Source organism: Rhinopithecus roxellana, chromosome 19, assembly GCF_007565055.1.
Source record: "Rhinopithecus roxellana isolate Shanxi Qingling chromosome 19, ASM756505v1, whole genome shotgun sequence".
Lineage (NCBI taxonomy): Eukaryota > Metazoa > Chordata > Mammalia > Primates > Cercopithecidae > Rhinopithecus > Rhinopithecus roxellana.
This window is the reverse complement of record NC_044567.1, coordinates 80,807,608-80,829,150: the sequence shown is the minus strand read 5'-3', so window position 1 is coordinate 80,829,150 and position 21,543 is coordinate 80,807,608. Positions and strand designations below refer to the sequence as shown.

At 45.3% G+C, this 21,543-nt stretch overlaps 1 protein-coding gene across 2 annotated transcripts in view; it reads right to left on the bottom strand.

Moving 5' to 3' along the window:
• PITPNC1 (phosphatidylinositol transfer protein cytoplasmic 1) overlaps positions 1-21,543 on the bottom strand; it is a 325,500-nt gene that overhangs the window by 164,620 nt on the left and 139,337 nt on the right. For both annotated transcript variants that reach the window (XM_010379975.2, XM_010379977.2), the window contains exon 2: positions 706-854. In XM_010379975.2, the coding sequence (XP_010378277.1) occupies positions 706-854 (149 nt within the window). The remainder of the gene's footprint in view (positions 1-705; positions 855-21,543) is intronic.

Below are 21,543 nucleotides of genomic sequence, written 5' to 3'. Positions count from 1 at the left end.
TGCAGAATGCAAGGTGGGGAGGGGGGAGATTCGTTTCGTTTATTTTATGTAGTAATATTTTTTACAGTGAGGGCCTTGCTCTGTCACCCCAGGCTGGAGTGCAGTACTGTGAGTATAGCTCACTGCAGCCTCAAACTCCTGGCCTCAAGGCATCCTCCCCTTGGCCTCCCAAAAACATTGGGATTACTGGCATGAGCCACCTCGCTGGAGCAGATTCTGTTTTCTTTGCTTTTGTTTTTTTTTTTTTTTTTTTTTTTTTGAGACAGAGTCTCGCTCTGTCACCCAGGTCAGAGTGCAGTGGCGCTATCTCAGCTCACCGCAAGCTCCGCCTCCCGGGTTCACGCCATTCTCCTGCCTCAGCCTCCCAAGTAGCTGGGACTACAGGCACCCACCACCACGCCCGGATAATTTTTTGTATTTTTAGTAGAGATGGGGTTTCCCCATGTTAGCCAGGATGGTCTCGATCTCCTGACCTTGTGATCCACCCGCCTCGGCCTCCCAAAGTGCTGGGATTACAGGCGTGAGGCACCGCGCCTGGCCGGGCAGATTCTGTTTTCAAAAGCAATCAGATTGGTGGTCATAGACTGTGGATGTAGTTACTTTCCAAGTGACCTTTTCATCCCAGACACCCACAGCCTCCACTGTCACACCAGGGGGTCAGGTGGGAGGGGGCTCCTGGGCAGAACGCAGGCTGCCATGACTCACCTGTTGAGATACACCCGTTTCTCGGTGAACTGCCCGTTGCCATGGTGAGGGTCCTCAAAAGGCTCATTCTGGACGACCTCCACCCCTTCTCCCCGGTCACTCTGTTCATGGCTGTGTTTGCTGATCATGTACAGCTGTCCAATTTTGTACTACAAAACAGAGTCAGAGACAGAAAGGTCAGCCCCCACAGCATGTCCCTGACATCCCCCTCCAACCACAGCTTGGCAAGCCACTAATAACATCAGCACCTTCTGCTGAGAAGAGAAAGCAGCCACATGGGCCTCATGTTACTTTTCCTTGGGAGCTAGGGAGAGAACCAGTTGTGAGTAGAACATCGAGACGGAGTGTTCCCGTGAATATTTTCCATCACCTTGGCAAATGCTCGGCGGGGTGGCTGGCAGTCTGTAAGCTTTGGCAGCCGACCAAATCTTGGGAAGGGGGACACTGGAGTCTCCCTTTGCATTCTACAGGGTTAAATGGAGCTAGAGTCCTGCTTGGCTTGGCCCAAGACAGCCAAGGGTGTGTGATTTCTGCCCTTGCTTTCTGCCTAATTAGTGGCATTGCTGAACATGGAGCATTAGATATCATCTATTTCTTCTATCCTCCCTCTCTCAAAATGCTCAATTATCCCAGAAGCCTCTATCCCCTAGAACAGCGGTTCTCAAAGGTGGCTGGATATTAGAATCACCTGGAAGCTTTTCAAAGCTCCAGAGGCCCAGGCCCCACCATGAGTGGAGCCAAGGTTCGGAATCTGAGCCCCCGAAGGCCGCTCCTTGCCAAGGACCACCTACAGTACCTTTAGCTCCTTTTCAGCCAATTCCATGAAAAGTGTGGAGCCTTCCAGTCCAAGGCCCCAAAAGTCACCTGTCTTACCCTAAAATGATCATGTGGAGCAGCATACTATATGAACATTTTCTGTCCTTTTTTCCTGTATGAGCTATTCTTTCTGCCTTCCTGCCTCTCTGAAAACCCTAGGGCCAGCAGACATTTCTTCCCCCAGTGGACTTTCAAAGTGGCAAAATGAATTTGATGGAAAAGAGAGAGCGGGGGGTGGGGAGAGAGGAAGGAGGAAACTAAACAACTTTTGTATGAGGCACAACCCTGCTCGGAGTCAGGACGCAGGACGAAGGGATCCTGCTGCCGTACCTACTAGAGACAGACAATGGGTCATGACCACTGACGCCTCTGGGATGGGGGAGTGGGGCCTGAGTCTGCAACAAACTAATGAAGACTCGGGGTTATTCCCTAAGAATCTGCAGGGATGCGGGTCCCCTGTTTGTCTGTATAAGAGACAGAAATAGATTTTAAATTAAGGGGGCCGATGAAATGTACAAGTCAACAGTGCGGTTAGTTTCACAGCTAAGAAGACACATGTGCCTGAAGGTCTCTGTATCATTCTCAGGCAGGAGCAGGGACAGGAGTGTGAAGACGCTCTGAAAGGCTCTGGTCTGCAGCCAGCCCTAGGGACTGAGCCCAGTAACCATGACAATGGAAGCAAGCTGCTGTCTGGGTCTTCTCAAAGGCCTGTGTCTCCTATCTGTGCCACGCCCCTCTCCAGAATGGTCACATGAAAATACTCTTAATGTGAACGTATGTGTGCACAGGTCTGTGTGTGTGCACTTGTGCTTTCAGGAAGTGGGGAGTGCTGGGGATAAGACCAGGAAAAGGAAAAATAAAATTTAAAGATGAAATCATCTTTTCTTGTTTGAGACAGGGTCTCACTCTGTCACATGGGCTGGAGTGCTGTGGTGTGATCTCAGATCATTGCAACCTCCACCTCCCAGGCTCAAGCAATCCTCCCACTTCAGCCTCTCGAGCAGCTGGGACTATAGGTGCGTGCCACCATGCCCAGCTAATTTTTGTATTTTTTGTAGAGACGGGGACTCGCCACGTTGCCTAGGCTGGTCTTGAACTCCTGGGCTCAAGCAATTCGCCCGTTTCAGCCTCCCAAAGTGCTGGGATTACAGGTGTGAGCCACTGCGCCCAGCCTGAAATCAATGTTTGAAATTAATTTTAGGATCAGAAGCTTGACCTCTCTTCCCTTAGTCCAGTACTGCTTTGACTTTTGCTCATAAAGGCTAACACTTTTTCAAGGAGGAAGACAGTAAGAAAAAGTTTACAGATTGCAGATTTGTGAGCTATACCTGTGAGATCAACATGCCACCTTATACAGACGGGCACACACTACCCAGGGGGTGGAGATTTCACTGACAGTTGCTTTGTACTTGGGGCTCAAAAAATAAATGCTTACATGCAATGGGATACTATTCAGCCATAGAACGGAACAAAGTACTGAAACTGCTTAATGTTATTAAAGGCTGAATCGTGTGCCCCCCAAAATACATACTGTGAAGTCCTGACCCCTAGTAACCCAGAATTTGGAGATAGGGTCTTTACAGAGGTAATCATGTTAAAATGAGGTCATTAGGGTGGGCCCTTATCCAAAATGCCTGGTGTCCTTATAATAAAGGGAAATTTGGACATGGACACAGGCAGGCATAGAGGAAGATGATGTGGAGAGAAAAATGGCCATCTATAAAGCCAAGGGTTGAGGTCCAAACCAGATCCTTCCCTCGCAGCCTCCAGAAGGAACCAAGCCCGCTGACACCTTGATTTCAAACTTCTAGCCTCCAGAATTGTGAGACAGTAAATTTCTTTTTGTTTGTTTGTTTGTTTTGAGACAGGGTATCACTCTGTCGCCCAGACTGGAATGCAGTGGTGCGATCTTGGCTCACCGCAACCTCCGCTTACAAGGCTCAAGTGATTCTCCTGCCTCAGCTTCCCAAGCAGCTGGGACTACAGGCATGCGCCACCACCACCCACTAATTTTTATAGTTTTAGTAGAGACGGGGTTTCACCATGTTAGCCAGGCTGGTCTTGAACTCTTGACCTCAAATGATCCACCCACCTCGGCCTCCCGAAGTGCTGGGATCACAGGCATGAGCCACCACTCCTGGCCCCAAATTTCTGTTGTCGAAGCCACCCCAGTGTGTGGCACTTTGTTACAGCAGCCCTAGTACACTCACGCAACAGGTACACGCAACAGAAGGTATAGGGATTCCTTCTGGGGCGATGAACGTGTTTTTGGAGAGAGGTGGTTTTGCACAACATTGTGAGCGCACCAGATGCCACCGATGGTTCCCTTTAACCTGGCTGATTTTATGTTATGTGAATTTCACCTCAATTTAAACAAAACACTGTTTCTGCTTCAGAAGCAGATACCCCTAAACCAAAGTACTGCCCAGGACCTTGGTGAGGGGCTTGGCAGATGAGTTATTTCCACCACTGGACCATCTTCAGGCGCTCCAACCCACTCACGTATGAAAAACATACGCGATCAAGGTCAGTGCATGACATAGAAAAGCCATTAGCCAAAGACGCCAGTCAGCCCTGGCTGGCTCAGCTCGAGCGCTTCCTGCTCGGTGGAGATGGGAATAGCTGAGGCAGCTGATTCACCGGCAGCCGATGGAGGGCCGGGTGGCCGGCCTCATTGATCATTCCAGTGGCTGCTGAATGAGCCGGCGCAGGGCAGACACTGGCATTAGCTCACTGAGATGGCGTCAGTCTGGGGGTGACCTGCAGACGCTGGGGGTGGTGGGAGGCTCGAGCCCAGACACCGAGGTGGTCAAGGACTCTGCAGCCGTCACTTCTTCCCCTCCTAAGGAAATCAGGCTCACTTTGCTGGTTGTGGCCATGGGAACTGGACCATTCCAGGAGCAGTGGTTTTGTTGTTGTTTTTAAATCTCATATTGACTTGCAGACACAAGCAGCACTTCCTCATTTAGGGGAGGAGAAGAGACAGAAAGTCCTTAAACCACCTGTTTCAAAATCTCCAGAGACACTCCTAAAACTGCTGAATCTCAGGTTGTTCCAGACCTTCTCCATTCAGACTCTGGGGAGAAGAGAGTGGGAATCTTTCTGAAATGCATGTAAATGCTGAGAACCGCTGCAGCAGAAGGTGGCGACGGCAGCCATCAGCACTTGCTCAGCAATACACGTTCTGTCTTTAGGACGCCTGTTTCTTTTTTCCTCCTTTATATTGATTTCTTACAAAGCTCCATCCCTAACTTGGTGAAAATACCATATCCCTGACCACCAGCTCCAAACAAGCTTGTATGTTGCATAAAGGCCACAACATCCAAAGACATAGAAAGATTCTAAAGCCTTGAAAGCCTGAGAATTGATCATAGAATTGATGATGATGATGATGATGATGATGATGATATAGCATCACTTTATTCATTGCCCATTAGTGCAAGGTACTGATTAAGTGCTTTATGTTTCTTTTGCCTTTCTTTTAAAAGAGACAGGGTCTGGCTGGGTGCCGCGACTCATGCCTGTAATTCCAGCACTCTGGGAGGCCAAGGCAGGTGGATCACCTGAGGTCAGGAGTTCAAGACCAGCCTGGTCAACATGGCAAAACCCCGTCTCTACTAAAAATACAAAAATTAGCCGGGTGTGGTGGCACACGCCTGTAATCCCAGTTAATCAGGAGGCAGAGGCAGGAGAATCACTCGAACCCAGGAGGTGGAGGTTGCAGTGAGCCGAGATCATGCCACTGCACTCCAGCCTGGGCGACAGAGGGAGACTTTGTCTTAAAAACAACAACAACAACAACAAAAAAACAAAAACAAAACCAAACACACACACACACACAACTAAGTAAATAAAATAAATAAAAAATTTAAAAAATTAAAAGCAGCAGGGTCTTACCCTGTCACCCAGGCTAGAGTTCAGTGGCTCACCTCAACCTCGACTTCCTGGGCTCAAGCGATCCTCCTGTCTCAGCCCCTCGAGTGGCTGGGACTACAGAAGTGTGCCACCACACCAGTTGATTTTTATTTTTTAACTTTTGTACAGACATGGTCTCATTATGTTAGTCTCCAACTCCTGGCTTTAAGCAATTTTCCCACTTTGGCCTCCTAAAGTGCTGGGATTACAGGCATGAGCCACTGCACCCGGCCTATATTCCTTTTTTTTTTTTTTTTTTTTTTTTTGAGATGGAGTCTTGCTCTGTCTCCCAGGCTGGAGTGCAGTGGCGAGATCTCAGCTCACTGCAACCTCCACTTCCTGGGTTCAAGCAATTCTCTGCTCAGTCACCTCAAATAGCTGAGGTTACAGGTATCCACCACCATACCCAGCTAATTTTTGTATTTTTAGTACAGATGGGGTTTCACCATGTCGGCCAGGCTGGTCTCGAACTCCTGACTTCGTAATCCACCCGCCTCGGCCTCCCAAAGTGCTGGGATTACAGGCATGAGCCACCGTGCACGGCCGCCTATATTAATTTCTAATCTCTCAATGATTTGGCCAAGTGGGTATTGACAGATGAGGAAGGTGAGTCACAGAGAGGCTGAAGACTCTCCATGTTACGGAGTTTCTAGATGTCAGAAATGGGATTCTGTCCTCCCAGAGGCCTGAACTCATTCTAGTCCACACAACTTCAGCCCTTATTTCTTTACCAAGTTAAATGCTTTCAAAATCTAGGCCTCATTATAATTTAAAAAGTGGAGAGGGAAGTGGCAGAAAGCTACTGCATCTGACCTTTGCTGTTGCAGAAGATGAGTAACAAAAATCTCATTGAAAGATCAGAGTTGTTGAGTATGTGCACATGTAAGGAATGGGGGAGCAATTATGCTCTAACTTTGTAAAATCTATTGTTATAATGCCAGAGTTTGGATAATCATCATTACAGGCAATCATTACTAGAGACAGTTCCATGCTGCAGACTGAACCTCTGTGAGTTATCGTCACAACAGCGACTCCAAATAATTACCTCCATAGTCAAAAACATCATGGGATCCAGATCTTTCCCCACACACTGCACTGTATTCTTGATAGAGCTGCAAAATTTGAGGCAAGGCAGAGTTGCATAATGTGCTGAAGAAGCCCAGCAGTTTCATTAGTTTGAACTTTTGCAAACTCTTATACATATATTTTATTTATTTATTTATTTATTTATTTATTTATTTATTTATTTATTTGAGACAGAGTCACCCAGGTAGAGTGCAGTGGCGCAATCCTGGCCTCCCAGGTTCAAGCAATTCTCCTGCCTCAGCCTCCCAAGTAGCTGGGATTACAGGCACACGCCACCATGCCTGGCTAATTTTTGTATTATTATTGTTTTTTTTTTAAGTAGAAATCGGGTTTCACCAGGTTGGCCAGGCTGATCTTGAACTCCTGACCTCAGGTGATCCTCCTGCCTCAGCCTCCCAAAGTGCTGGGATTACGGGCATAAGCCACCGCACCCAGCCAAGTCATTTAATCTTGAACCTTGATTTTTAAAAAAGGCAACCCCAAGCCAAAACTTCTGAGTACAGTAAGGGATTATCAAATGAGTGCTAACAATACCTTCAATATCAGCCATGCCTGAAGAAATACTGGATCCAAAGTTTTAGGGTCAGCAGAGCTCTAAGTCATGACTGATTTTCACTTCGCCCTTCCCCAGCTGCCGTGTCTTAGAGTTTCTGCAAAACCAGCCTCCCATAACCCCCTACCCTAAAGCACCAAGTGGGTGCCATCTTCCTGCCAACCCATCTCTATGCCCTCCCTTCCTGTCCTCTTTCTTTCTCTCCATTAGTCCCAATACCATTTCCGAACATCAAAGGTGAACAGCGGGAACCATGGCTTTGCAATGTAGATTCCCAAACTGGGTGGTGTTACTCCCTGCCTGGGGACCTCAAGGCCCCAGGTCAGGAAACAGAATTTATTATTTACTTTGGCCTTTACCATCAAAATGAGCAGATGCCACATCACCTAACAAGCACAGAGAAACACCTGTCCCTCTGATTTAATGTGAAATTTACCCAGCTGTGAAATGTGTGTGATTCCTGCCTCACCCTGGCTATGTGGATAGATGGAAAAGCAGAGAGTGGTATCATTTGGCTTTCTTGGGAGTTTCCTGCATTCTTCACATCACCATTAATGCTTTTGTTGAAGCCTTTCTTCCAGCTTTCTCCGCTGTCAATACATGGACCTTAAAGCACAGGGAAGCAATTGCTTCAGGACGCACAAACTGTCCACTGCAGAGAGTGCCTGAAGGATAAACTACGCAGGACTCCGGCCCATCATTGCTTCACACCAAGTGGTGTCAAAATTCTAATTACACACAGGAAAGGAGATCCAGTGAGTCCAGATTTTGACAACCTCGTCTCAGAAAGCTAGAGGTGAGAGCTGTCTGTTTTTCTGGTAATCCCACAGCACAGCTAAGGCCCTAGGACAAATGTTCTAGTCTAATGGTTGGCAAAGCATGCAGGCTGGTGCCTGCTTTGTAAATAAAGTTTTATTGGAACACAGCAATGCTCATTCATTCTATGGCTGCTTTCACTTACAATGGCAGAGTTGAATACTTTGAGATACTATGTAATCCCCAAGGCTGAAAATATTTATTCTCTGGCCCTTTACAGAAAAAAGTTTGCAGACCCTTGTTCTATTCCATGGCTGGGTCCAGTCTGGGCCACCCTCAGCAGTTCATTTAGATCTGCTCTGCCCAGGACCAAAGCTATTTGCTATGTGTGGCTACTGAGCCTTTGAAGCGTGGCCCATGGAATAGAGGGACCAAATTTTAAATTTTCTTTCATTTTAATTAATTTGAATTTAAGACTGGTGCTTGATTCCGTTATTAGAAAACCTTCATATATGTTTGAAACACTTTGCGTATGTGAATCTACTCTTTCAACTGGGAATTTTATGAATTCTAAATAAAGATCAAGTACTGCCAATGAAAATTTAGCATCTGTCTTGGGAGTGCTGTTTAAGTTTAAAATGCACACTAGATTTGGAAGACTTACTACAAAAAAAAAAAGCAAAATAGTTCATTAATAATTTTTGTGTTGATTGAAATATTTTTTATATACTGGGTTAACTAATATATATATTCAAAATTAACTTCACTTGCTTTTTTTTTTCCTTTTCTTTCTTTTTTATTTTTTTAGAGACAGGGTCTCGCTCTGTCATCCAGGCTGGAGTGCAGTGGTATGACCGTAGCTCATTGCAGCCTTGACCCCCAGTTCTCAAGCAATCCTTCCACCTCAGCCTTTTGAGTCCACTGGGACTACAGGCAAGCACCACCACGTCCAGCTAAGTTTTGTATTTTTTCTGTAGAGATGGTATCTTCCATGTTGCTCAGGCTGGCCTCAAATTCCTAGCCTCAAGCCATCCTCCCACCACAGCCTCACCAAATTTTGGCATTATAGGTGTGAGCTACTGTGAGCCAGCCTATGTGTTTCTTTCTACATACTTTTTAAAAGGTGGCTATTAGAAAATTTAGGCCGGGTGCAGTGGCTCACACCTATAATCCCAGCACTTTGGGAGGCTGAGGCAGGTGGATCATGAGGTTAGGGGTTCAAGACCAGCCTGACTAAGATGGTGAAACCCTCATCTCTACTAAAAATACAAAAGTTAGCCAGATGTGGTGGTGGGTGCCTGTAATCCCAGCTACATGGGAGGCTGAGGCAGGAGAATTGCTTTAACCCGGGAGGCAGAGTTCACAGTGAGCTGACATCGTGCCACTTCACTCCAGCCTGCGTGACAAAGTGAGACTCTGTTCAAAAAAAAAGAAAATTTAAAATTACATGTATGCTTTTCATTTGTGGCTCACATTTTCCTAATGGAAATGCCAGGCTAGACCCTAATCTAGACCAACTTGGATTCAGAGTGGAGCAATGATGCCCCACCAAGGCTTCACCAAGACTCTGGAGGCTGGCTGGTCAGACCTCGGAGGGAGGTCCAGAGTTTCCATGTGGCCAGCCGTGGTGGCTCACACCTGTAATCCCAGCACTTTGGGAGGCTGAGGGGGGCGGATCACGAGGTCAAGAGATTGAGACCATCCTGGCCAACATGGTGAATCCCCATCTCTACTAAAAATACAAAATTAGCTGGGTGTGGTGGCACGTGCCTGTAGTCCCAGCTACTCGGGAGGCTGAGGCAGGAGAATCGCTTGAACCCAGGAGGCGGAGGTTGCAGTGAGCAGAGATCGCGCCATTGTGCTCCAGCCTGGTGACAAAGTGAGACTCTGTCTCAATAAAAAAATAAAATAAAAAAAGAGAGCGTTTCCATGTATTTCCAAGCTGGTGAGGTGGAGCACTAGTAATTAGGGTTGCATTTGGAGAGGCCCTCCCTTCCTGAGGACTGGCTATTACCTGGGCCTCCAGAGAGGTGATAATTGTTCACAGTGGGCTGTGATGGAAAGCAATGGGGTTTTAAAAATGAAAACGTGAAGCCAGCGTCCTGATTCTACCTTTGACTAGCTTTGTAACCTTAGACGACTTACTTATCTGAGCCACAGTTTATTATCATTAAAACGAAACTAATAGAATACCTCACAAGACATGGTGAGAATCAAGTGAGAAAAAAAAAACTTAAAAATTAAAATGCTTCCTAAATGGTATAATAAAACTGTACACCAACTGCCCTCACCACTGCTCCCTTCTACTTGGCCACATGTCTGACTGTGACTTGCAGATCTGCTTCATTCATATCCCTGTTATGCTGCGGGTTCCAGAAAGTATAAGAGAATGAAGCAACTGCCATATACTTGTACAATGCCAAAACCAAAGGAAACTTGACCATCTGCTCAAAACTATCTTTTCCTTCTGTAAAAATTTCATTAGACGGCAGTCAGATTGACTACTTCCCATAAGTATTATAAAAAGCTTGAGAATTTCCACTTAGATGAGGCAGCTAGAACTGTCAAGTTCGAAGAGACATAAAGTGGAATGGTAGCTGCCAGGGGCTGGAAAGAGTGGGTAATGGAATGTTTAGGGCACAGCATTTCAGTTTAGGATGATTAAAAAAAAGCTTCTGGAGGTAGATGGTGATGACGGTTTTGCAACAATGTGAATGTACTGAATGTCACTGAAATATACACTTAAAATTGGTTACAGTGGGCCAGACATGGTAGTCTATGCCTGTAATCCCTGTGCTTTGGGAGGCTGAGGTGGGAGGATAGCTTGAGCCCAGGAGTTCCAGGTTGCAATGCAGTGAGCTATGATCATGCCACTGTGCTCCAGCCTGGGCAACAAAGTGAGACCCCATTTAAAAAAAAAAAAAGATTAAAATAGTAAATTTTATGATATGTATATTTGATCACAATGAAAAAGGCTCGGAACTTGTCATTTTTCAGTGAGTATGGCTCATGCCTCAAGGTAACCATCTAACAATTACTTTATGATTATGAAAAAAATTAAAGTTTATTATGAAATAATTTTTAAAATTATTTCTATTTGATGAACCTTTGGTTTAGAAGCTTCATGAAAGGTATTGAGCCTAGAAGACTAGGAGAAATATAAAAAGACTCCCTGGAGAAACAATGTTCCCTGAGATTCCCTGATTCCTGCCATGCCAGGGGAGTTCTTTGCTTGCTGTGCCCTGAGCCTAGATGTCTTTGTTTTTTTGGTGGTGGGGAACGGAGTTTCACTCTGTCGCCCAGGCTGGAATGCAGTGGTGCGATCTCGGCTCACTGCAATCTCCACCTCCTGGGTTCAAGCAATTCCCCTGCCTCAGCCTCCTGAGTAGCTGGGATTACAAGCATGTGCCACCATGCCCGGCTAATTTTTGTATTTTTAGTGGAGACAGGGTTTCACCATGTTGGTCCGGCTGGTCTTGAACTCCTGACCTCAGTGATGCACCTGCCTCAGCCTCCCAAAGTGCTGGGATTACAGGCATGAATCACCACACCCAGCCCGAGAGGTCTTTAATATAGGACCATTGTGGAGGATTCCCGTCGGTGATGCTCCCACGGAACAAGGTACTGACTACGTGGGCCATGTTGCAGACAAAGACCCGGCAGAAAGGAAAGAGTAATTAACTGAACCCAAATGCGTTCTGATCCGGTCTCAATGAGAACACATTCCTCAATGAACATGAATGTCACATGAACATCACATTCACCATCTACCCTCTCCAATTGCTCCTTATCCCAAAGTTCTGTCCGAGAGTAACTCTACCGCGAGACCAATTCCAATTCCTTTTTCCTTTGGGAAAGCAGCGTGTATTTTTACCTCCAACAGCTGGATCTGATTTGGGTTCTGCCTAAGCTGAGAACATGACTGGCTAAGCCCTCAGTCTTCCAGGCCCTGTGATTCAATGTGTAGATTTCTCCATGTAGACAGGAAGGTTAAAAAAGGAAAAAAAAAAAAAAAGGTGTAAAGTTTTTGGGTGTTTTGTCAGATGTCTCTCAGGCAGGTCAATAAACCATGAAAACCAATATCCGATCCCACAAAGAAAACACAAAGCTGCAGCTCATATTTCAGGATATCAGTGCATCATCACATATTTCTCCTCTCTCTTGAGTTTTTATAAGCAGCCCTCGGAGGTGTCTTGTTGACGTAATACCTGTGTCATTATGCCAGGGTATGGGAATGAAAAAGCTGATAAAAAGATTTAAGAAGAAGCTGGGTTATCAACACTTAATTCAAAAAAATCCCCCTTTTGTGACAAACTAATATAAACTGTATTGGACGCTGATGCTTAACCCGTCCTAAGTTCTGGACTGAACTGAATAGAAATAGAGCAACTGAACTCCAAGGGAAGGGTTCAGGCTATGCTTCGTGCTGGTGCCAGCACAACCTCTATCCCTGCGGTTGCTGTAAGACTGTGCAAATCGTCTCAAGGGCACTCGACCATGGAGGAGAATAATCTACTTGACTGAGTACAGGAGAGTAACAATAGTCTTCATAGTCTACGCAAGTAAGAGTGCATGTATATTTTGCTGCTTCTTCCAACACTGACTCGCTTTTAGGGGTGATGTTTGAGCCCCAAGAATTCACTCGACTCATACATTGAAAAGCCAAGATGGTAACATGCATCACTTATAAGCTACTTGATAAGCACTAGCTAAGGCAGTGGGTGTCATGTCCCTGTATTTATAAATGACAAGCTGAGCAAATTAGCCATTAGTGGGAGCCCATGAAGAACGATTAAGAGACCAAAGGCAGGAACTGCCAGAACTTAACTCAAAACCACAAGGGCAGTTGGTTCTAGAAGCAAACATGGGATTTCTTCACACGTTGGCTGTGGAGATGCTATCAGTTCTTAAGGGTCCTGTGCACTCCGGTTCATCATTCAACATGCATTTCACGTGTATGCCAAGCCCTGCAGATGCTGGATGCAGAGCTGCAAACAAGATACGCTTGGTGTCTGGCGAAGAGGGGGGATTTGTTGAGCGTTTCTGCCTTGAAGACAGAAGACTGAAGGAAACTGATGCATTCATCAGAGCTCTCTAACAGTTTGCCAGGAAATGTGAAACCGATCGCAACTCAAGTTAATGGAGAGGTTTGCTGACAAGTCTGACCTTTAGTGAGCAATCAAGGCTCTTGTGTTTACTACAGAACATAAACCCACAGTCGATCACAAGACCAAAAAGGGGGAAAATCAAGATAGAACTTTCCCAGGAAACATATCCTGCGCCATCCGCTTGTGACCCCTTTGTCATCTCTGTAACCTTAGCCCCATAAACAGAGGTCTTCCCGGCAGAAAGGTCTATCCACTACCAAGGTAGCAAGGCCTTTCCAGAATGAAAACAACCGTTGTTTGTGAAGCCTAATGCACCTGTCAGTCAACCCTTTATGAAATCCTTAATGAAAATGGCTGGTAGCATCAAGGGAAGCCGCAGTACCACTTAAAAGCAGAAATCTTTCAGGAATGACAGCAATTAGTTTCAGCGTCTTTGAGACCTTCTGAGAACAGAGGGTGAAGGAAATGCAAAGAGAACCACTTGCTGCTTCAGGTACAATTGAACAACGGGAGTTCTTAACGTTTTGAAAGAGTTATTCAAGGCACTTCATACCTAGACAAACAAGATCTCAGTGATATCTGAGGGTCACCGGACTCTTCTGCTTACTTAAATGCTAGCTGGCTTGGCAAGTGGTTTTGGGGTTCTGGTAACTACCTAGCAAGACTGGGAGACAGTTATAACCAAATTATATATGTGGATCGAGACTTGGAAAGTTCCAGCATCTTTGCTCACCCCACTTAGAAGCCCTAGGTTCCACAGGCATGGATGGCATTTGTAGCCAGAGAGGGTGTGTGGCTGGTGGCAGGGAGGCCATAGTTGGCCTAAGAGTGTTTCTTCCTTGGTAAAAAGAAGCAGATAACAGATTGAGGAAAGCAAATGGGTGTCAACTCCTGCTCTCCTGAGGTAGTCAGTGAAGACAGGGAAAACAGTAAGTGTGATACAGTTCCAGGAATTGCTACATTTAAAAAACTCTATCTTCTGGCTGGGCACCCCAGTGGCTCACACCTCTAATCCCAGCACTTTGGGAGGCCAAGGCAAGAGGATTACTTGAGGTCAGGAGTTCAAGAACAGCCTGACCAACATGGTGAAACCCTGTCTCTACAAAAAACACAAAAATTAGCCAGGTGTGGTGGCACACGCCTGTAGTCCCAGCTACTTGGGAGGCTGAAAGAGGAGAATTGCTTGAACCCAGGAGGCGGAAGTTGCAGTGAGCCGAAATCGCGCCGGTGCACTCCAGCCTGGGGGACAGAGCAAGACATCATCTCAACAACAAAAAAAAAGAATGCTGCTGTGAACATCAGTATACAAGTATCTGAGTCTCTGCTTTTCATTATTTTGAGTACAGACCTAGAAGTGGAATTGCTCAGTCATTTGGTAATTCTATGTTGAACTTTTTGAGTAACCACCAAACTGTTTTCCACAGTTTTACATCCCTACCAGTAATGCAGGAGGGTTCTGATTTCTCCACATCTCCACCAACACTTGTTTTAAATTTAAAAATACTTTTAGGGAAAGGGTCTTGCTCTGTCACCCAGACTACAGTGCAGTGGTGTGAAATAGCTCACTGCAGCCTCAAACTTCTGGGCTCAAGCGATCCTCCCACTTCCGCATCTGGAATAGCCGGGACTACAGGCACACAGCACTATGCCTGGCTAATTTAAAAAACTGTAGAGATGGGTCTTGCTCTGTTGCCCAGGCTAGTCTCAACTGATCCTCCTGCCTCGCCTCCCAAAGTATTGAGATTACAGGTATGAGCCACCATGGCTAGCCCATCATTTTCCTTTTTTTTTTTTTTTTGATAACAGCCATCCTAACAGGTGTGACATGATTACAGGATGTTTTAAAGTCAACTCAAGGTTCTCTCTTGGACCACTTATTCTTGCAAAGTCCATTTTAGGTGGTGCTTGGGTATTTCACATCCTTCTTCCAAATAAGTACTGAGACAGCCCGGGTAGGGATTTCAACCCCATTATTTAATTAAACCAGAAGAGTCAATCAGTAGGGTCCCGATTAAACACTGATAAGCTAAGATGGTTAATTTTTAGGGGGCTGGAAGGCATCCCCTTGAAATATTCTGGTTGCAAACATAAGATAAGTTTAATTCAGTAAGTCTCTTTAATGTCAAAAAGGTCCAAACACCTTTACAAACAGTTAAATCACTCTTTGTAAGGGCACCACAAAGAGGTAGCTATGAATTATTACCTTAGGGAACCCAGGAGTGGTGGTAGGCATGACCTGAAAAAGCACTTCTATTTTTGTTATAGAAGCTGCTTTCAGTATTATTTTGATGGCCTGTCCAGGAATGTAGTAAATTACGGAATCGCAACATAGAAGGCAACCGAGTCCCACAGAGCTTACTTACAAATTGCATGTACATAATTTATATCCAACAATTTGGGGTGAAAAAGCCATTCTTGATCATTTGCATTTTTCATGTTTTGCTTGCAGATCAAGTCACTTTTTATTCTATTTTAGGTGACAGCTACTGTTGAAAAAGTAATCTTAAAGATGACTTTAAGCTCTATAGTTGAACATATAGGTGTTTCCCATACTTTTTAAAAAATATACGCAATTCGGTGGCTTTTAGTATATTCACAAGGTTGTGAAATCATCGCCGCTATCCAATTCCACATTTTCATCATCTCCAAAAGAAACTCCATATCCGCGAACAGTCATCCCCCATTCTGTTCTCCTCCCAGCCCCAGCAACCACTAAGTTCCCTTCTGTTTCTATGGATGAGGCCATTCTGAACATTCATATCAATGGAATCATAAAATACATAGCCTTTTGTCACTGACTCCTTTCATTTAACATGTTTCTAAGATTCACTCATGTTTAGCATGAATCAGTACTTCCTTTTCATTACTAAACAATATTCCATTTTATGGATATACCACATTTTGTTTATCCATTCATCAGTTGATGGAAATTTGGGTGGTTTCCACCTTGTGGCTATTATACATAATGCTGTTATGAGCATCTGTGTGTGAGTCTTTTGAGGACGTATGTTTTCATTTGTCTTGGATGTGGAATTACTGGGTCCAATGGTAACAACATGTTTAACCTTTTGAGGAATTGTCAGACTTTCCTCCATAGCAGCTGCAGCATCTCATACTTTCTTTTGATAGTTTTAAGTTATGTACAGCAATAAGAGAGCCAAATAAGTGACTTCAAGAGTAAGCTAAAGGACAGGTGTGGTTGTCCAAGTCACTGTTTTATGCACTTGGGCACATCATCCATTGAACAACGATCACAGGCGGCTCTCCAGCCACGTGGCATCTTGTCATTATTCTTTGAGGACAACAAAGAGCTGAGCTTCGCATGACATACAACTAGCGTGAGAAGCTAAGACCTCATGTCCAAATGTGCTAATTACACAGCATTGATGGAAAGGGTGCAAGGGGTTAGGAACAGAGCAGCATGGGGTACTGTTGTTAGGCGGGTGTGCCACATGGAAAATTAGGCTTGATCTGTGCATGAATAGAAACTAGCATGGCTGGGCGTGGTGGCTCATGCCTGTCATCTCAGCACTTTGGGAGGCTGAGGCAGATGGATCACCCGAGGTCAGGAGTTCGAGACCAGCCTGGCCAACATGGTGAAAAGCTCATCTCTAGTAAAAATACAAAAACTAGCCGGGCGTGGTGGGGGGGCGCCTGTAATCCCAGCTACTTGGGAGGCTGAGGCGGGAGAATCGATTGAACCTGGGAGGCGGTTGCAGTGAAAATGGGGCCACTGCACTCCAGCCTGGGTGACTAAGCTAGATTCCATCTCAAAAAAGAAACTAGCATGGCAAGAAGGAATGGGGAGGTCACTGCCCGCAAGCAAGCTCTGAAAATCTACTTGCTCACAGCAAAACTTCACTACCTCACCAGGACCCCTGCAGATGCATGACAGAAGTAATCTTAAAAGCTGCCACACAGAGCCCTGGCTTCTATAGGTTCAGCACAGTTCTAAACTATTTATACTATTTAATCCTCAACAACGCAATGAGGAAGGTAGTGTTTTTAATCCCTATTTGATAAATGAAGAAACTGATGCACAGAGGTTAAGTCACTTGCCCAATGTCACCCAGGTAGTAAGTAGTAGAGCTGGGACTTGAACCCAGCCCGTCTAGCTCCAGCATGCACTCAGGCATTAATCTCCTCGGCCACTTGCTTGACATGCAGATAAAAAAGGCTAGGTGATGAAAACGTCACAGTAAGTAAAGTGACTGCTCACTCCTGCATGCTGCTGACAGTTTCAGGTTGATGGTAAGAGGAGTTCTTTTTTACCAAAGAGATGAGAGACAGCAGAGCCAAGGAGAGCAAAAAGAGGAGAGGTCACAGGGGAAGTAATCTGGGAGACGAAATCAGAAGCCAAGAGCCTGAGATCCTCGGTCCTGCTCCTAGAAGGTCTTCCTCCTACATAAATTCCTGCACACAACCATGAAAGGAAGCACAGCCGCCCATCAAAGTCCTTGAGACTTGAAAGTAAAAATTACAATTAATTAGTCCACCTAATTTGGACTCACAAAATGCGTGGGTGGGAGAGATTCCTGCAGCTGACAGCTGATGTGACAGTTATTTCATGAAAAGGAAAGCAGAACGTCCCTGCCTTTGGATTTGAATGTTTCCAAATGTGATTCCAAGCCCTCGCCTGAAACAATACTCAGGACAAGTGCTGAATATAGATATTCTGTGGGAGAAAAATCCCTTCCGCTTGCCCAGTCAACCTCAAGTGTAGGAAAATAAGCTGAAATATCCACTTCTTGTCACCCTTCTTCAGAGCTCGTCCAATAAAGGCTCCACGCCCAGCCCACACTCTCTTACCAGTTGGAAATTAGATTCCTAATGGCATTCGGGGAGGCAAGAATTGAATATTCAAAGTGTTCATTAAGCCATTCCAGTTATCTGAATCTAAGTGTTTTGTGATCCACTGAAGTGATGTATACTACTCCTTTTGCTCACTCTACCAGGAGAAATGTACAATCTAAGTTCCTGTCTATATCCTAATGATATACATTAAGGACTGTCCATTAAGGCAGACCACAAACTCCTCTGTGGGAAGAGAATGAGGGAGAGGCTCTAGAAATGAATCAGCACGTCTTCTTTCCTGTTCTCCTTCTCTTGGGCACGCCTTCCTCGCCATTCCCAGAGGAAGACGTTTCCAGAACTGCTGACAACCCCTAGAGGAAGAAGGCCTTTCTTCCCTTTCTCCTCTTGGGCAGATGGTATTTGCATACTGACATATTGTAAATCTAGTCACCCAGGTAACAGGGCTCCAGTTAGCAACAGCGGAATGAAGGTCAGCCTGGTTCCTTCTAAAATTAGAAATCAGACAAATCTGATTTTTAACCATTCAAGGTAGGATGCCCGGTTAGATGGCAAATTCAATTCTTAAAATGAATTTTCAGTTGGGAGACCAAGCACTAGTTAATAAAGGCAACCTTGGTGCATTTCAACACGATCATATCATAGGTTTTCATGTGTTGAAGTTTTAGCTCCATGATTTTATTTCTGTAAACAATCCTAACTATGACTCCAGTGTCTGTTGGCAGAGTCATCTTTGACTGGGGCATCTTCCTTGACTTTTTTTTTCCTTTTTTAATTGAGACAGAGTCTTGCCCTCTCACACAGGCTGGAGTGCAGTGGCACAATCTCAGCTCACCGCAACCTCCACCTCCCAGGTTCAAGTGATTCTCGTGCCTCGGCCACCAGAGTAGCTGGGACTACAGGCACATGCCACCATGCCGGGCTAATTTTTGTATTTTTTAGTAGAGATGGGGTTTTACCATGTGGCCAGGCTGGTCTTAAACTCCGGATCTCAGGTGATATGCCTGCCTTAGTCTCCCAAAGTGCTGGGATTACAGACATAAGCTACGGCACCTGGCTTCCCTTGACTTTCACAATTGATCAGTTATCAACAACTGTGAATTTGGCCAGGCACGATGGCTCACGCCTGTAACAGCACTTTGGGAGGCCGAAGCAGGTGGATCACCTGAGGTCAGGAGTTCAAGACTAGCCTGGCCAACATGGTGAAACCCTGTCTCTACTAAAAAATACAAAAATTAGCTGGGTGGGTGGTAGGCACCAGTAATCCCAGCTACCCGGGAGGTTGAGGCAGGAAGAACTGCTTGAACCCCGCAGGTAGAGGTTGCAGTGAGCCGAGATTGAGCCACTGCACTCCAGCCTGGAAGACAAAGCGAGACTCCGTCTCAAGACAAAAACAAAAACAAAAAACCCGTGAATTCTACACCAAATATTCCAAGTATTTAAGGTCTTCCACAGTTGGTGTCCCCTCTTCCCCACATAATCTCTCCCTCACAGTCAACTGCCCGGCAGTGAACAAGTTCCGTATCTTCTACCCTCTTCTATCTGACCTACACAGATCCCCCCACTACCTGGGATTTTTTTTTTTTTTTCTCTTCTTTGCTTTCCCTGATCATGGAGGCGGGGGGTCTTGGGTAGGCTTCGAGGAGCACAGGAATTGTGCACAATCCCCTTGGACCATCCATTTCTCAAAAGGCCCATGTTCCAAAGAGGTCAAGAGCCACTATCTAATTACAAATGGTATCTTCACCAGCATTTCCCATAACGATTTTAAAGAATGATAGAGCCATAGGATGCTAAGCAGTGGGAGGAAAAGAGCTTCACAGTCAAACGAATGTGGGTGACATTAGGTCAAATAGAATTCAACAAGTTTTTCCTGAAAGCCTTCTCGGTCTTTGCTGTACTGATACGCCACGTGACCACTCACTGATTTCACAGGAAAGCCCCCTTCCAGCAGTCTCTTCTTCCTGTGCCCTTAGTGACTCCTAGAACGCATTAAGTGCAAGGTGAGCTTTACTCCCACTTGGCAACTACCAAGTCATGAACTGCTTTGTGATAATTCTTCTATGACTGTTTTTAGCTATTTATTTTTTACTATATATATAATATATATATGTATATATAGTATATACAGTATACATACACACAGAGTAAAAATAGAGTATATGTATATATACATATTTGTATATACATATATACACACACACACACATATATATGTAGGTATAGATATAGATAAAGAGTATTCCTGTGTCACCCAGGCTGGAGTGCAGTGGCGGGATCTCAGCTCACTTTTGCCTCCTGGGTTCAAGCTATTCTCCTGCCTCAGCCTCCCGAATCGCTGGGATTACAGTAGACCACAACCATGCCTAGCTAATTTTTGTATTTTTAGTAGAGACGGGGTTTCACCATGTTGACCAGGCTGGTCTCTAATTCCTGACCTCAGGTGATCCACCTGCCTCAGCTTCCCTAAGTGCTGGGATTATAGGCATGAGCCACTATGCCTGGCCTTACTATATATTTTTAATAATTATTAGAAGTGATTTCTATATGATTGTGTGCATCCCATTATGTTGTGCTTATTTTATATCTGTCTCCCCTACTAGATTGGAAGCCACTTGAGTGTGGGGTACACAACTTGACTTTATCTTTTCAGATACTGCCAAGCTGGCTGGAGCTTAGATAACTCCAGATATATGAATAAGTGATCGAGCTTATCTCCCCAATTAAGATATGAACTACATTTTAAATACTTTTTGTGTTCTCATAGCACCTAGAACGCAGCTTTTCTTATGGTAAAAAAGTCAATAAAATTCTTAAAAATCAAATGCATTGGGCTGGGCGCAGTGGCTCACACCTGTAATCCCAGCACTTTGGGAGGCCAAGGCGGGCGGATCACGAGGTCAGGAGATCGAGACCATCCTGACTAATGTGGTGAAACCCCGTCTCTACTAAAAATACAAAAAAATTAGCCGGGCATGGTGGCGGGCGCCTGTAGTCCCAGCTACTCAGGAGGCTGAGGCAGGAGAATGGCATGAACCCAGGAGGCGGAGCTTGCAGTGAGCGGACATCATGCCACTGCACTCCAGCCTGGGCAACAGAGCAAGACTCTGTCTCAAAAAAAAAAAAATTAAACACATTGGAAAATATTTGTTGAACACCATTATATCCTGGACACCAAAGATGTGAGGATGGATAATATAGTCCCTGTGATCAAGGAGCTTAGATTCTAGTAAGAGAAATCGATATATAAACAAAAAATGATAAAAAAAACATAAATACTCTAAAAGCAAGTTCAGGATGCCAGAGAACAGAGAATAGAGCCTAACAGTTCTGATCTTCCAAGTCCAGCTTTATTTTTTTGAGACAGAGTCTCACTCTGCCACCCCGGCTAGAGTGCAGTGGCATGATCTCGGCTCACTGCAACCTCCGCCTCCCAGGTTTCAAGCGATTCTCCTCCCTCAGCCTCCTGAGTAGCTAGGATTACAGGTGCCCATCACCACGCCTGGCTAATTTTTTTTGTATGTTAGTAGAGATGGGGTTTCACCCTGCTGGTCAGGTTGGTCTTGAACTCCTGACCTCAAATGATCCGTCCGCTTCGGCCTCCCAAAGTACTGGGATTATAGGTGTGAGCCACTGCACCTGACCCCCAAGTCTGGTTTTCATATAAGAAAACTGGGACCTAAAGAGGTGAAGTAAATTGTCCAAGGTCAGACTAGTGGAGTAGCTGGGAGTCAACGTGAGTCTTTCTCCCCCAAAGTTCTCTAGCCTTGGGGCAGGGAGGGGCAGGTATGA